Below are 16653 nucleotides of genomic sequence, written 5' to 3' on the forward strand. Positions count from 1 at the left end.
GAACAGTTAGAACACACACACACACACACACACACACATACACACACACACACACACACACACACACACACACACACACACAGAAGCCAGGCACACGGAAACCATTGATTGCAGTAATCTGAGCCTGCATGACACTAGAGCTGAGCTGGTGCAACAGTTAATATGGCTCATGATCTCTATTTGAGCTTCTGCTGCTGAATTGAACTGTTGGGTGGCTCAGTGGTTAGCACAGCTGCCTCACGGCTCCAGGTACCCAGGTTCGAAAAGCATTCATGATTATACCATTTGCAGCTCTCACTTGGGCCAGATAGCACGATGAGGTGTTACGAAGGAGCTTAAAACTCACCATCATCAAGAATGTCCTCGCTGTCTTTGGGTGTCATCACCTGAGTCACATAAAAACATTGAAAATAGGAACAGGAGTAGACCATTTGGTTCTTCAAACCTGCTCTGCCAGTCTATATGATTTGGTTGATCAACCGATTCAACATCCCATTCCTGCTTTATCCCCCTATCCTTTGGTCTCTTTGCTACGAAACATACTTAACTCTTTAAAGCATCCAATATTGTGCCTCAAATGTTGTATGTAGCAGAGAGTTCCACAGGGTCTCTGCTCTCTGGGTGAAGAAATTTCTCCTCATCTCAGTCTTAAATGGACAGTCACAGCTGGACCATGGTGAGGACTACCAACTCCTTCAAAGTTCTTGGAAAGTGCAGTGCCTAGTCCCTGGAATTCTTGGCATTGTGGTTCATGATTAGTTTGTCCTGCAGGGAAGAGATGGTGAATGTCAATTCAGAGATAGTGGGAACTGCCAATGCTGGAGAGTCTGGATGAACACAGCAGGCCAAGCAGAATCAGAGGAGCGGGAAAGCTGACATTTTGGGTCTGGACCCTTCTTCAGCTTTCCTGCTCCTCTGATGCTTGGCCTGTTGTGCTCATCCAGCTCTACACCTTGTTATCTGAGAATATTAATTGGTGTGTTCCAGTTAGTTGATGTAGCTTCAATAAATGAATAGCTGATGATATGTGTGAACTGTGAGATGGGGCATGTGAAGCATGCTTTCTAATTGTTGATGGGTGAAGGATGAGGTGACATTGTACTCAGCACCATGAGAGATTGGTTGGTTGTCGAGTAGGTGGAATATCTCATCTGAAGATGTATCCATTGACCAGTGGAAGTATTGTGTGAGGCATTGAACTTTTTTACCTGCCACATTCTTCAGGTCAGAGCCTGGTAGGTGACCTCTCTGTCTACTTGATCCTACTTCTTTGTCAATTTGTGCCTTGATGGCTTCCTTCCTTGATGGAATAGGATTTGTCACATACAATAGGAAATGGTGTTGGGTGTACACAGAGAATTTAATCAGGGTAGCCAGAGAAATTTTCCCAGGAGTGGAAGTGACTATTATGAGGGGGCATAATTTTGAGGTGATTGGAGGAATGTATGTGGGATATGTCAGAGGTAGGTTCATTACACACAGAGTGGTGGCGTGGAATGTGCTGCCGGCAGTGGTAGTGGAGTCAGATACATTAGGGACATTCAAGCGACTCTTGGATAGGCACATGGAGAATAGTAAAATGACGGGTATGCAGGGTAGTATGATCTTAGAGTAGGATTATAGGCCAGCATAATATCGTGGGGTGAAGGGCCTGTACTCTGCTGTACTGTTCAATGTTCTATGTTCTAATAGTGTCCAAGGAACAGAATCCACATTGTCCTCTGCAGAGTTTCATCTTGGGAGGGAGGGGGATTGACAGCATGGGGGAAACCCCGAGGGAGGTGTTGGCTCAGTAATGATAATGATCACACAGCTCATTCCAGAATATTTTCACTGTAAATTCTGTGTGCAACGTTCAGGGCATCTCTTTATAACCCTGTCAGCAACTCACCACTGAGAGGTCATGTGGAGGTAAGGGTTGGACATAATTTGGGGAGATTGAATGTGAGACTTGGATGTGAGAGGACAATGGGATGAGCATGTGTGAGTTTTCACAGTACAAATGTCTATGTGATGTGTCTGAACTTAGACAATGAATGGGCTTTGAATCGTGTTGACATGGAGAGTATTGTGCATTAGAATGCAGGGTGAGCCAGAATGTGGATCTTGGTACAGAAAAAATTCTGCTGCTTACTTTTCCCACCCTCATGAAGTGATGGATCCGTGCAATAAAATCTCTCAAGGTTGTGGACACCATATGTATACTGCTGACTTGCATGTACCTGATTGTTTGAAAAGTCTGCCCTCTTCCTTATGTCATTAGGAGAGGTTACTGCACATCAGGCCCTCAGATTCTTCTGCATGCTCTCCAGCTATGAGTGAGTGAGCCAGGAAGCAGTTTTCTGAGATGCTTTCCATTCCTGTGGTTGTTACAGCTTCAATAATCTGAGAGTTCATGAACTCATCATAACCCATTCTGTGGCTCCCTTAATTAGAAATGCTTCTGGAAACTCAGAAGCAGTATGGCACTGGAGCCCCTACTTCCATCAGTGACCATACAACCAATTACTGACATACCTGTCTCTGGTTTACTGGCTGATCTTCTGATACACCGTCCTTGTCGGTGCCAGGATCCTCACATAGAATCCACACAGATGGCACATTCTTTTGCACTAGTTGCCATATTTTGATAAGTTGCAGTTTAAATATCTCAGAACCTGTCAGCGTGTTAGCATGAGTATGTGAGTGAATGTGAAGGCGTGCAAGAGCATAGACTGGGTGGAGTAAGTAGATAAGGAGGCTACTGGGCAACTGGCAGGGCAATAGGTGAAGAGTAGCAGCGTGATTGGGGGTAGAGTGGCAGAGTGTTAGGGGATAGGGTAGCAAAGCAGTGGGGGATAGGGTGGCAGGTGGTAGGGAATTGGGTGGCAGAGCGATAGGGATAGGGTGGCTGGGAATAAGGTGGCAAGGAGTTGGGTGGTAGGATAGCAGTGTGATGGATTTAGAGTGGCAAACAGGTAGGAAGATACAAAACAGTAGTTGGTAGGCTGGCAAGATTTGATCTGGTTGGACAAAGGAAAAACCCAAAGGACTGCGTGTTCTGGAAATGGAAATAAAACCAGAAATTGCTGGAGAAACTCAGTAGGTCTGGCAGCATGAGTGTCTCCAGTAATTTCTGTTTTTGTTGGATTTGATTGGATCATGTAATGGGAACGTTTGGGGCAGATTGTATTTTTTTGGGCAGGTGGTGTTGGAGGGTCAGGGAAAAAAATACTAGAGGATTGGGGCGTTTGGGGATGTAGATTAGGGATGTTGAAGGGACTGGTGTCAGTGTGAATTACGCAGGATTTGTTAATCCGTCCATCAGTTTCAGGGAACTACCCAGATGAGATCACGCCTCTCCCCGAAAGGCAGTTAAGACATATTAGCGTCCGCGCATTTGGGTCGAAACAGAACAGCTTCCCTCCGGCTTTCCACCTGCTGGTTGGTCGCTGACTCGGATTTTGGGAGCTGTGCACCAAATGTAATATTGCATTTGGGGCGTCCAGTACCTGGAGTAACGGTAAAGAGAGAAACTCTGCAGAATGCTCGGCCTCGCTTCGATCCTTGTAGCTTTACTGTGCATCTACATCGTGACCAACTTACTGCAGGCGCAGCCCCAGCCCGTGAACGGCAGGTATTCGGTACCGGGGCGCTTTTACACTCTGAAAAAGTTGCTGGTCATATGTGTTTACCGGTATCGCGTGTTCTGGCAGAGGAAAGCCATAGGCAACAAGAATGATCGGGACAGGTTGAAGATGGGGCTGGGGCGCAGGAAAGAGGATCTTCAGACCCGACCCGGTGAACTGAAAGGTGGAGGGGGGCTCGGTCAAAGTTCCCGGTCTTCTGCAGAAGAAATGGAATGCGTGCAGGAATTAATGGATCACTCTCATGTGAGTTATCGATGATCAGTCTGCAATATGTTGCTGGCAGGTTATATATTGTTGCTGCCATTGACACATTTAGGATAATACGCCCTTCACAATTCTCTGTTTCTGCCTCACTAACTTTGAGATACTGTCCTGTCACGCAAGTCTGGTGTGTGTTTCACTATCTTTTTGACTCATTTTGAATCACTTTGATATGTTTACATCTTGCACAACACCACCACCACCCCCCCCCCCCCACCATTTCTTCTATCCGTGTTCTTTCTGCCCGTCATTTGCTTTGAGGGCTGATTTTTTTTCTCTGTCTACAGCACGAACACAGCGGGAGTTAATTATTCAACTGTTTACAAATATAATTGTGAAATGTTTAGGGTACACGCAATCTTGAATGAGTAATCAAAGCATGACATGAAAGATTATGGGTTTAAGAATCATTGAAGACTAGCATTTCAATCACAGTAAGGAGTAAACATTACGGCAAGAAAACGAAACGAGTGCTGATCTCTGATCCGGTTTCTGTTGAAGCTCTCCCTGCCGTAAATATGCAGCGGGAAGGACACTGTGGAGTGGACTGACAGAGGATGATGCCAAAGCGTTGACTTTGTGAGAGGGAGCGCGGGGAAATGGTGCCTCAAATGGGTATTTGGAGGGCTCACTGCACCCTCAGAAATCGGAGGGTGTGTGCTGATTCTGCTTTAGGACTGCATCTTTTGGTTTTCTAGTATTAAATGTGTGGGATACTTGCCCTGCGTTCTGCAGCACCATTTCAACTGTGTTCAGCCTTCAGTCTAACTTCTGCTGAAATGAGTGAAAAGAGTAGGGCACTATCAGCATAAGGGGAAATACAAGAAAGTGACAATGTGATGTTTGGATAGTGTGTTTGGAAATGACAGAACATTAGCAAGCTATGAATCAGTCCACAGAAGTCAGTATGTCGAGATTTATAAATTCTTTTTGTTCCGTGCATTTTCTAATATACCAGTTCTAATAAAGTAGCAAGTTTGTTATTGAAGAATTACGAAAAAAAAACTGTAGCACACAATCAGAAACAAGTTGTTACTGCCTTTTGAGTTATATACTGAATCGAAGATCCTTCTGAGTTGCTATCCTCACTCAGACAGTGACTGTATCAGTATTGATAAATGAGCATTTAAAACTCAGAGCCATATTCATGAAATTGGGTATTTGTTTCTTTAATATACATTTCACAACACATAGAAATTATGGTGAGCTACTTGCCATAAATTTGGAAATCCCAGTGAATTCTGCCTTATCCACTGTTAATATATTTTGACCTTCAACCTCCAAATCCCTCTGTCCTTCCACATTACCCAACCTTTCCAAAAGTGTAATTAGTGCAAATAAAATGTGACACATTTACTGACACTGACTGCTACCTGCCATTATCTTATTAAAGCACTTTTAATAGGTGGCACATCCTGCTCAACAGGATGCACTACAAAGTACCTTTGTAGCTTCTTTTGGTCTTCATCGTGTTTTGCTATGGCTTCTTTAATTTATACTTTATTATTGTCTTCAAATTTGAACAACATTACTTCTAGATCTGTGTCCAAATCATTAGTTAATGTTTCGGGTTCAGTGACCCTTTCTCAGAACCCAAAACATTAACTCTGTTTTTTCCTTCACAGATGCTGCCAGACATGCTGAGCTTTTCCAGCAACTTTGGTTTTGTTCCTGATTTACAGCATTCTACAGTTCTTTCATTTTTTTCCAAATCATTAGTACTATTGTGACAGATATTGCTACCCACTGCTAACTATTCTGAACTGTTCCTGTGTTTCCAACTATTTAATTATTTCTTCATCTAATTTTCCTTTTTTCTGTCTCCGATTTCTTCAGTAATCTCTAATAATTAGTTATCAAGTAATTTGTCAATGGTTTTGTGAACATTCTTACAGAACTTCTGCAAAATTCTTAAATGTGATCTTAATTCCTGAAATCTGTGTTGCCTGTTTCTGATTCTATTTGTTTTATTTCAACATTTCATTTTTAACGAATCCAAAATCTTCCTTACAGAAGATGTTAAGCTTGTTCTGCACCAACCAAAATTGGTTTTCTCCTCAGTCATTACAATGCTCATTGTTTAGTCCTTCCACTCAATAAAATTTCAAATATAAGAGTATTGCCTCATGGGGGTTCTTCTCACATCCTTTTATCACTTCGTCAGGAATTTTGAAGAAAAAAACATGAGTTGTGATTTGTGCTACTTCTCGTGTTTCTGATAATCTATTGCTGATTTAAAAAATAAGTTGCTACAGGAACACAGCACGTCCAGCACTATCTGTGGAGAGAAAACAGACTTAACGCATTAAGTCCAGTGACCCTTCTTCAGAACTATTGCTGAAGTTCCTTTCTGAATTTTCCTGTATTCTCTCAATTTTTTTGTAAATAGAGACCTCATATAGCCTCTTCAAATTACATTAATTTCTAATTACTGTATTTGTTGAAGGGATTCCAAAACTTGACATTTTGAAACTTTGCAATTTTCTACTGCACAAGATACAAATCGTGTGCAATTTTAAAAATCAATCAATATTCCACAAGGATCAAACAAAATACCATGCCTGCTGGAAATCTAAAACAAATACCGAGAATGCTGAAGAAACCCAGCCGGTCTGACAACATCTATGGAAGAGTAAACAGTGCTATTATTTCAAGTCAAATGACTCATCGGTTGACAACACCAGTTTTGGAACTCTCCAGTTCTGAAGTGGAAGCATAAGTTTCAAAGCATTAACTGTGTTCCCCTCTCTGTAGATGCTACTGGTCCTGCTAAGTTTCTCCAACACTTTATGTTTATATCCAACAAGGGTCAGTGCAGGGACACTGGGAAACTCAGCATTTGCTTTCACAGTTTAGACCTCAGTAATAAGTGGCTCGATGTCAATTTTTGGAGATAAAAAACGGCGGCCTTGGGGTGGAATTAGTACATTATACATGACGACAATCGAAACTTGCAGACTGTTCATTTAAGTAGGAAGTATATTTTAAACAGACAAACCTGAGGCAATGAACCTTGGTTAGCAAAAATAGGCACATCACCTCCACTTGCAGAAAAATAAACTGAATGGTGTCTTGGGGCAAGGGGATCTAAGGGCTGAAATGAAATTATTAAAAGGAGCATGATAGGTGAGCCATGTAGTAAAAAAAAATGCTAGCAATGCATTTGGATTTTTTTCTGGAGGCAAAGAATTCAACAAATGAGGTTAAGTTAAATTTGCACAGGATCTGGTCAGGCTGCATTTCAAGTGCTGATGGATCTGATTTCTATACATAAAAGAAGACACAATAATACACTGGAGGCAGCATGAAAAGATTGACAAGTAAGTAACTAGAATTAAGAGATTAAAGCTTTGGAAAATACTTAAATGGAGTAGAACTTTTATAAAATGATAGGTTTAAAGGAGTTCTGATATGGAATTTTAAAATCCTGAAAGGACGGGACAGGGTGGGTGTGGAGAAAATAATTTCATTGTTGTAGAGTCCAAATCAAGGAGAGGCCAATTTAAGATTGGAATTACTCAATCTTATGTGAAGTTAAGGACAAATATGTTGATTCAGAAAATGATTAGAATATGAGATTCCAAATCATACAATATACTTGAGGTAAATAGTTTGGATGCTGAGATAATTCCACTGAGGCTGGTATCCTGTTACCAAGTCATGCTTTATTTACATGGATTCTGACCATCTAACCCAGAGCCAATTCATACAGTGTTGGGAATCTCTGAGAATCCTGTTTATAACTGTCAGCCAGGACTCCCTGATGGGCCCAGGTTAGCAATCCAATAGGGAACTAATATTCAATGAGATCTACCTGGCCCTCATTCCAATCACTACAGATGCTTTCAAAGTAAAGCCAGATGGTGCTAAGCAAATGAGAGGAGACTCCTATGGAGTTGAGGCAAGTTGTGGTTAATGGTTTGATTCTACGCTGTATATTCTATGCAATTTGTTATTCCTGTACACCTTCCTGATTTATCAATAGATTTTACCTCATATTGCCCTCTCACTAAAATTCCACTATATGGCTTTTGATCACGACAAGTTCAGTCATGGTCCCAATGAACAGCGAGGTAAATTTGAATACAGAGTAACGGTTCCAGTTTTCTTTTTTCTAACTGACAAACCACTGTTGCCTGAAAAGCATTCATGTCTACAACAGGCATTGCCTCCGTTCTTACCTATTCTGGCCTTCCTAAAGATATTTGTCAAGAAGCAACAGGGCATGAGCAAACCATTTAGCCTCTGTTGCCATTCACTAACATTACAGCTGAGCTGTTGTTATGGGGAGGCGATGACCGAGTAATATTATCACCGGACTGTTAATCCAGACACCAGGATAAAGTTCTGTTGACCTGGGTTTGAATCCCGCCATGGCAGACGGTGGAATATGAATTCAATAAATGTCTGGAATTAAGAATCTAATAATGACTGTGAATCCATTATCAATTGTTGGAAAATCCCATCTGGTACACTATTGTCCTTTAGGGAAGGAGATCTGCCATCCTCACCTGTTGTGGCCTACATGTGACTCCAGGCCCACAGCAATGTGGTTGGCTTTTAACTGCCCTCTGGGCAATTAGGGAAGGGAAATAAATGCCTGGCCAGTGACACCCTCATCCTGTGAATGAATGGAATATCTTATTTTGGCCTCAACTTCCCTTCTCTTTCTGTCCCTATAACACTACACTCCATTGTCTATTAAAAGTCTAAGTCAGCCTAGAATATATTCAGTAAACCAGCTTTCAGTGCTCAAAAAGGAAGAGAATTCCAAATAGTAACAATTTCTGCTTATCTCCACCTTAAATGTAAAATCCTTTATTTTAATACTCTGCCACTTAATTGTAGACTTCACCATGAGAACAAACATTCTGCCATGATGTAGCCCGTGAAGTCCTCTCAGAATGTTATTTGTTTCAATATAATCACCTCTCTTTCTTCTAAAACATATTGAGTTTAGCTTAACCTATTCAAGCTTTTTGTCTTGTAGTTTTTTTTAAAGAAACAAATCATAATTCCTTCATATCCTTTGCTTTCTCCACTCGTTTCTTTTGATGATTTTGATTTTCTTTTCTTATGTTTCCTTCCTCATTTAAACAACTTTCCTGTCTGTCAGTGTTGGCAATTTAGTAGCCTTTGTCCTGTTCAGCTGCTGCCCCAGTAGAAAAAGCTAGAAATAGTGGAAAATAGCTGCCACTTTGATTCTTTGATGCATCTTCTTCCTGACACTGCCCTGTCATTTATTAATCTCCTTCGTACTCTTCTATTGGTAGGGTCTAATCTGACCGTAGTTAACCTTGATGACAATGGTATGTTAGCTTGTTTTTCAATTTTTAGTGTTTTTTTTACAGTAATAGCTCCTGCCATTGAAATGAAGATTGTCATAATTTCCACTTGGCAGGCATGAAAACATCTGTGAATTTCAGTCTGAGTTGCAAAATGTAATGAAAATTTAACTTCAGTTATCCATACTTTATAAGAACTTCTATATCACATTGATACCTCACGATGGTCTGCCATAAAGCAAACCTATGCATTGAGTGATAGAAGATGGGTTTGGTATGATTCCAGGTTTATTGAGGGCAAAATTTGGGAACTGGGCAAGGAGCTTATTGGAACAGTTAAGTTTGGAGGAGGTAACAAAGATGTGATTGAGGTTTTCAGCACCACATGATCTGAAGCAGGGGAATGGTTGGGCAATGTTGCATTGACGGGCATAGGCAGTTACTGTTGACTCCAATTATGCACCCCTCTCTTGAGATCTACCCCTTTCTTGTTGTACTCTATAATCAATTAACATTCTTGCCAATAATTTATATTCTTCTCATTGGAAGCCAGTCATACAGACTGGAAAATGTAAAGTCCTCAGTGCTTTTCTTTCCTCCCTATCCCAAGGGTCAGGGGACCTTCTCTTCCACTGTTAGTGTCTGATCTCTCAACAGGGCAACTACCCTTTGGACCTGTTGCTGCAAACCATCCTGACGTTGTTGTTCCTTCAGTGTTGCTGGGACAAAATTTTGGGACAGTCTCCCCAGCAACCATTGGTTGTTGTCTACACTACTTGAGTTTCAATAAAGCACATTATCAACTTTGTCTTCCTCCCAGATGTATTGGTTTCCTCTGAATCCTAATCAAGTCTAGTTGCCTTTATCACAAACAATTTCCTGCAGGTGCTTGCCTGTGTGAACATTTGCTATTCAAAACTCAATGATGCTATAGGAACCAGGCATTACTGTCCCTTCCTGTTTTGACTTTGTAGCTCTAACTTCGAGCTTAATAGTTAAGTTCGTATTCTTTATCTACTTTAATTTCAGTCAAACTATTCTGTTCTGCCTTTGCTTCTAGTTTCTATGATAATTGAAATCTGTTCCAAAACTGTTGCTTTTACCTAGTTCTTACCTCACATCATTGCCAGTCATTACAGTGTCTGCAGTCTTTTCCAACTGTTTTTTTTTACGCCTACTTCACTTCAAGCTCATCATTATCATCCTACTAACACAGTCATTCAATTGACTAATTAATTCCGAAAACAAGACTTACATTTGCATAACATCTTTCGCAACCGTAAGATGTCCAAAGTGTTTCACAGCAGCAAAGTTACTGGTGCAATGTATGAAATGTGGCAACCAATTTTTATATAGTAAGCTCTCACCATGGCAATGTGGTTGTGGTCAGACAGTCTGCTTTTATGCTGTTAATTCAGAGATGAATATTTACCAGCATATCAATAAACACCCACCTTCTCTTTTTCAAGGCAATGCCACAGAAATTTTTAGACCCACCTGTGAGATCAGACAAGGTCCCAAGAACTAAGTACATATCCAAAAGTAACTTATAAAGGTTAATTTTAATATAGTTGCCAGTGTTGACAAGGTTCTACGTTGTATGTATTGAGTCCATCAGTTCTGCAAAGTCATACTGCCATTTCAAAGGGGTGATGCATAATCTGCTGAGTGTTTTGAGCAATTCATTTAAATTCATTATTACAGTTTCTCAGTAAATTGCTTCTTACTTAGATATTCTATTTTTACACCATTAATTTATAATTTGTTGCTACCTCATTTCTGCTATGGTCTCTGCTAAAACATTCGGTGATGAAAATAATGGAACATTTGCACAATTCAGAAGAAGAGTCAGAGATAATGGGATCTGCAGATGCTGGAGAATCCGAGATAATAAAGTGTGGAGCTGGATGAACACAGCAGGCCAAGCAGCATCTTAGGAGCATTTGTGCTCCTAAGGTGCTGCTTGGCCTGCAGTGTTCATCTAGCTCCACATTTTGTTATCTCAGAAGAAGAGTCAATTTGTTTTTGTCCAGGAATCCTTCTCACAGGATACAGTAGAACTGTTCTACACGAGCACTTTGAAGGGCAATGGTGGCAGATGCCTGGGAATACCATCACCTGCAAGTTTCCCTCCAAGCCGCAAACCATCCTGACGTTGTCGTTCCTTCAGTGTTGCTGGGACAAAATTTTGGGACACTCTCCCCAGCAACCATTGGTTGTTATCTACACCACTTGAGTTTCATTAAAGCACATTATCAACTTTTTCTCAAGGAGAACAGCTGATGGTTAATAAAAGCTGGCCTAGTCATTGTTGACTATTCTCTCAACCTTTATCCCAACTATCAGCTAAAAACTGTCAGAAGTTGTCAACTGTGTGTTCATACAGCCCTTTTTTAGCAATGACTTGCTCACTGATGCTTAGTTTTGGTGGTGTCAGGACTGACTGATTGCAGGACTCTGTAAAGCTTTGGCCCATATATATATATATATATATATATATAATGTATATATTTATGTAGCAGATGTTCTCATGAACTGGTGATGTGTACTGTGGCTGTTATCTCTGTGTTAAGTGTTGTCTAATGTGTCACCTTAGGAGCCCCTGCTTTCTCAGCCATCTTGGCTACAATGGAAGAAAGTGGACTATGAATTTACAGGGATCTACGCTGCACAGAAACTGACATTTCGCTAACCACCATCAGTTCTGAGGAAGGGTCACTGGATCCGAAGCGTTAACTCTGATTTTTTCTTCACAGATGCTTCCAGACCTGCTGAACTTTTCCAGCAACTTCTGTTTTTGCTCCTGATTTACAGCACCCACAGTTCTTTTGGTTTTTATTTAATATATAGGAATCACTGGCCTCTATTTTCTTCAGCCCTGTTTGCCAGCTGAGTTTTTCATTTCTGCTCACCCCTTCCAGTGCCCTTCCAAACTGTCCAAATAGCCTACCAGAGACTACATTGAGTCTGTAGTTTCTATTTAACTGCAGGGGTGAAAGATGGCAAGACAAGTTGCTAAGGTTATTAAAAAAAAATACATATAGTTGACTGAGATTTATAAATTGAGGGACTGAGCTTGGCTGCTGTTTCAAAGAACTAGCACAGGCATATTACTTTAAGTGGTTCATTTTCTACAATGAGAGTTTCTGTCATTCAACAATAATGTGAAGATAATCTCAAATTCTTTATTGACCTCCAATCTTCCAGACTATTTGGTGATTTATTATGTTGTGATGGCAATTATTGTGAAAAAAATGTGCCAGAAAACAGGTAAAAAATAACAAAACATTCAGATATATACTTGTTTACCATTGAGATGCATAAATAATCAGCTTGGTCCTACCTAAGATAATAAAATGTGAGGCTGGATGAACACAGCAGGCCAAGCAGCATCTCAGGAGCACAAAAGCTGACGTTTCGGGCCTAGACCCTTCATCAGAGAGGGGGATGGGGGGAGGGAACTGGAATAAATAGGGAGAGAGGGGGAGGCGGACCGAAGATGGAGAGCAAAGAAGATAGGTGGAGAGGGTGTAGGTGGGGAGGTAGGGAGGGGATAGGTCAGTCCAGGGAAGACGGACAGGTCAAGGAGGTGGGATGAGGTTAGTAGGTAGCTGGGGGTGCGGCTGGGGGTGGGAGGAAGGGATGGGTGAGAGGAAGAACCGGTTAGGGAGGCAGAGACAGGTTGGACTGGTTTTGGGATGCAGTGGGTGGGGGGGAAGAGCTGGGCTGGTTGTGTGGTGCAGTGGGGGGAGGGGATGAACTGGGCTGGTTTAGGGATGCAGTGGGGGAAGGGGAGATTTTGAAACTGGTGAAGTCCACATTGATACCATATGGCTGCAGGGTTCCCAGGCGGAATATGAGTTGCTGTTCCTGCAACCTTCGGGTGGCATCATTGTGGCAGTGCAGGAGGCCCATGATGGACATGTCATCAAGAGAATGGGAGGGGGAGTGGAAATGGTTTGCGACTGGGAGGTGCAGTTGTTTGTTGCGAACTGAGCGGAGGTGTTCTGCAAAGCGGTCCCCAAGCCTCCGCTTGGTTTCCCCAATGTAGAGAAAGCCGCACCGGGTACAGTGGATGCAGTATACCACATTGGCAGATGTGCAGGTGAACCTCTGCTTAATGTGGAATGTCATCTTGGGGCCTGGGATGGGGGTGAGGGAGGAGGTGTGGGGACAAGTGTAGCATTTCCTGCGGTTGCAGGGGAAGGTGCCGGGTGTGGTGGGGTTGGAGGGCAGTGTGGAGCGAACAAGGGAGTCACGGAGAGAGTGGTCTCTCCGGAAAGCAGACAGGGGTGGGGATGGAAAAATGTCTTGGGTGGTGGGGTCGGATTGTAAATGGCGGAAGTGTCGGAGGATAATGCGTTGTATCCGGAGGTTGGTAGGGTGGTGTGTGAGAACGAGGGGGATCCTCTTGGGGCGGTTGTGGCGGGGGCGGGGTGTGAGGGATGTGTCGCGGGAAATGCGGGAGACGCGGTCAAGGGCGTTCTCAATCACCGTGGGGGGGAAGTTGCGGTCCTTAAAGAACTTGGACATCTGGGATGTGCGGGAGTGGAATGTCTTATCGTGGGAGCAGATGCGGCGGAGGCGGAGGAATTGGGAATAGGGGATGGAGTTTTTGCAGGAGGGTGGGTGGGAGGAGGTGTATTCTAGGTAGCTGTGGGAGTCGGTGGGCTTGAAATGGACATCAGTTACAAGCTGGTTGCCTGAGATGGAGACTGAGAGGTCCAGGAAGGTGAGGGATGTGCTGGAGATGGCCCAGGTGAACTGAAGGTTGGGGTGGAAGGTGTTGGTGAAGTGGATGAACTGTTCGAGCTCCTCTGGGGAGCAAGAGGCGGCGCCGATACAGTCATCAATGTACCGGAGGAAGAGGTGGGGTTTGGGGCCTGTGTAGGTGCGGAAGATGGACTGTTCCACGTAACCTACAAAGAGGCAGGCATAGCTGGGGCCCATGCGGGTGCCCATGGCCACCCCCTTGGTCTGTAGAAAGTGGGAGGAGTCAAAAGAGAAGTTGTTGAGTGTGAGGACGAGTTCCGCTAGGCGGATGAGAGTGTCGGTGGAGGGGGCCTGGTCGGGCCTGCGGGACAGGAAGAAGCGGAGGGCCTTGAGGCCATCTCCATGCGGAATGCAGGTGTACAGGGACTGGACGTCCATGGTGAATATGAGGTGTTGGGGGCCAGGGAATTGGAAGTCCTGGAGGAGGTGGAGGGCGTGGGTGGTGTCACGGACATAGGTGGGGAGTTCCTGGACCAAAGGGGAGAAAATGGAGTCCAGATAGGTGGAGATGAGTTCGGTGGGGCAGGAACAGGCTGAGACGATGGGTCGACCAGGGCAGGCAGGTTTGTGGATTTTGGGAAGGAGATAGAAACGGGCTGTGCGGGCTTGGTCCTACCGCCTGATTTTCTGTTGCTGTCTTGAAGTCCATAATGATGATCTGGCAGCAATCACACATTCTACTCATTTAGCAGTAGTTAAGTAGTTAAACAACCGTCAGCCAAATTGCAAACTGGCACCAAAAATCTGAAATTGTTCCGGAAATGAACAAGTTTTTAACATTTTATTCTTTCTAGTTGCGGTACGAGTCTACAATGTGTAAAGAGAAAAAAACACAAAAACCTTAATGTCTTGCAATTAAATCAATCCTACCTCCCTGTGTGAGTGGGCAACCCACAGTCCTTTCCATATGAGTGAAGAGTCACTTTCTGATCTCACAGTAGAGCAATGTTTCCAGTTTTAATTACTTACATTAGAGTTTTAAATGAATCTCTATCCTTCAAACCCAACAAATACTAATCAACAAGTTTATAGCTGCTACCATCTGGATAATGATGAATGCATGAAGCAACAACCTTTGCTAATTATTTTTCCTGCACTGAATTGTATGTATTCTACCAGTGGCAATATACAGCATTCATCCAATTGAGGCTTAAAAGGCATTCACTGAACTCTTCAGTTCGTGTGGGAGCAAGGAACCATCCCAAGAGAATATGCCTCCACTGGTCAACAGTGAAAGTAGGAAGGAGCATACTTGTTTTTGCAACAATCATAGAGTAATGTCATTGTTCTCTCTCACCGGCAAAATCTTCAGCAGAATGCTTGCAAACTACTTAGTGCAATATCTCAACCAGTTCTATTGCCAGACTCAATATGTCTTCAGAAAAGTTTGAGGACCCATTGATATGGTAATTGTAGTTTGATGGCTCCAGGAGAAATGCCAAGAACAGAACATGGACCATCTGCATCATGTTTATTCACCTGACTAAGGCCTCTGACACAATCAACTGCAGGGCATTTGAAAAGCCCATGGAGAAATCTGTCTGCCCAGATAAATTCACCACAGTAGTTCAACAATTTCAGGATGATATGACTGTGTCTCTCCACGATGGGTGAATTTTTGGACCCCCTCCCAGCCACTACCAGAGTTAAACACAACTGCACGCTATTAACAAACCCCTTTGGTGTGTACTTTTTCTCTATCGTAGGCTCTGATGTCTTGCGTGTTAGTGGTTGTGGCAGCAAAATCAAACATCGCGTGAGTGAGAAGTTGCTCAGAGTTGACTCCAGGCAACATCCTTTGCTAACTCCTGTTTCTGATGACTATGCACTAGCCCTTGATTCAGAACTAGGTTCAAATATAGCACAGACCTATTCTCCAGTGCAAGCAACAGCATCAGCCTTATAGTCAATGCAAGGAAAACTGATGTCATGTACCTGTCTTCTCCATAGAAGTCCTATTTTTAGCCCAAGATTATAGTCCATGACCAGAATCTGTCAAACGTAATATGTTCACTTATCTCGGCACACTCTCCTAAGTTGTCTTTGTTGACAACTGGACACATACAAGAATTACCCAAGTAAGCATAGCCTTTGGTAGACTTAGAACATCACTTTGGCAATTAAAAGGAGCAAGTATACATACCAGACTGAAAGTTCAAGACTAATGGGACCACCCATTCTGCTTAAGGCATTTAAGACCTGGACTCTGTACCACTGTCAAACCAAGATATTTAATCACTTTTACTTTAGCTGCCTTTCAGATCTTCTGATAATCAGATAGCAGGAAAAAGCAACAGACACTGTGGTGAACACCCTAGCTAATATATCAAACATCAATACCACGTTGACAGAGTCACAACTGAATTGGACTGGTTTCGTAGCCAGAATCACGTTTGTCCAAAGCTCAGTCATCTGTGGTGTTATGTCCCAGTTGCTGCAAACCTTCTGGGTTTGGATAAGCTATAGCAGTCTCCTGGACATCCAATGGAATATCACTAAACACCCTGGAGGATGAATATGCTCATGATATTTATAATCCATTCAGTTACTGCCAAATAATCTGTTTTCTTTTCACATGCATGTAATTGCTTTTCAGTCAATATTAGAATGTATTTTGCTTCCGTAGAAAGGGTAATCTTTATTATTGAGTTCTAAAAGCACCAATATCTTCTGGAAAGATGTGATGCAACTGGTCAAACCACTTG

The 16653-nt window shown here is 42.7% G+C and overlaps 1 protein-coding gene across 6 annotated transcripts in view; it reads left to right on the forward strand.

Moving 5' to 3' along the window:
• Nucleotides 1–1879: 1879 nt before the first annotated feature.
• The window catches only part of LOC125459733 (putative phosphoenolpyruvate synthase), a 160786-nt gene continuing 146012 nt past the window's right edge, over nucleotides 1880–16653 (forward strand). The window contains exon 1 of one of the 6 annotated variants that reach the window (XM_059651757.1): nucleotides 1880–1911. Coding sequence is in view for 3 of the 6 variants with exons in the window: in XM_059651755.1 (XP_059507738.1) it covers nucleotides 3525–3872 (348 nt within the window). In the remaining 3 variants the exon portion in view is untranslated. Of the gene's footprint in view, nucleotides 1912–2830; nucleotides 3873–7195; nucleotides 7211–16653 lie in introns of those variants that run through there. The other 5 variants (XM_059651755.1, XM_059651753.1, XM_059651754.1 and 2 more) reach the window with 5 other exon arrangements.

The sequence above is a fragment of the Stegostoma tigrinum genome, chromosome 16, assembly GCF_030684315.1.
Source record: "Stegostoma tigrinum isolate sSteTig4 chromosome 16, sSteTig4.hap1, whole genome shotgun sequence".
Lineage (NCBI taxonomy): Eukaryota > Metazoa > Chordata > Chondrichthyes > Orectolobiformes > Stegostomatidae > Stegostoma > Stegostoma tigrinum.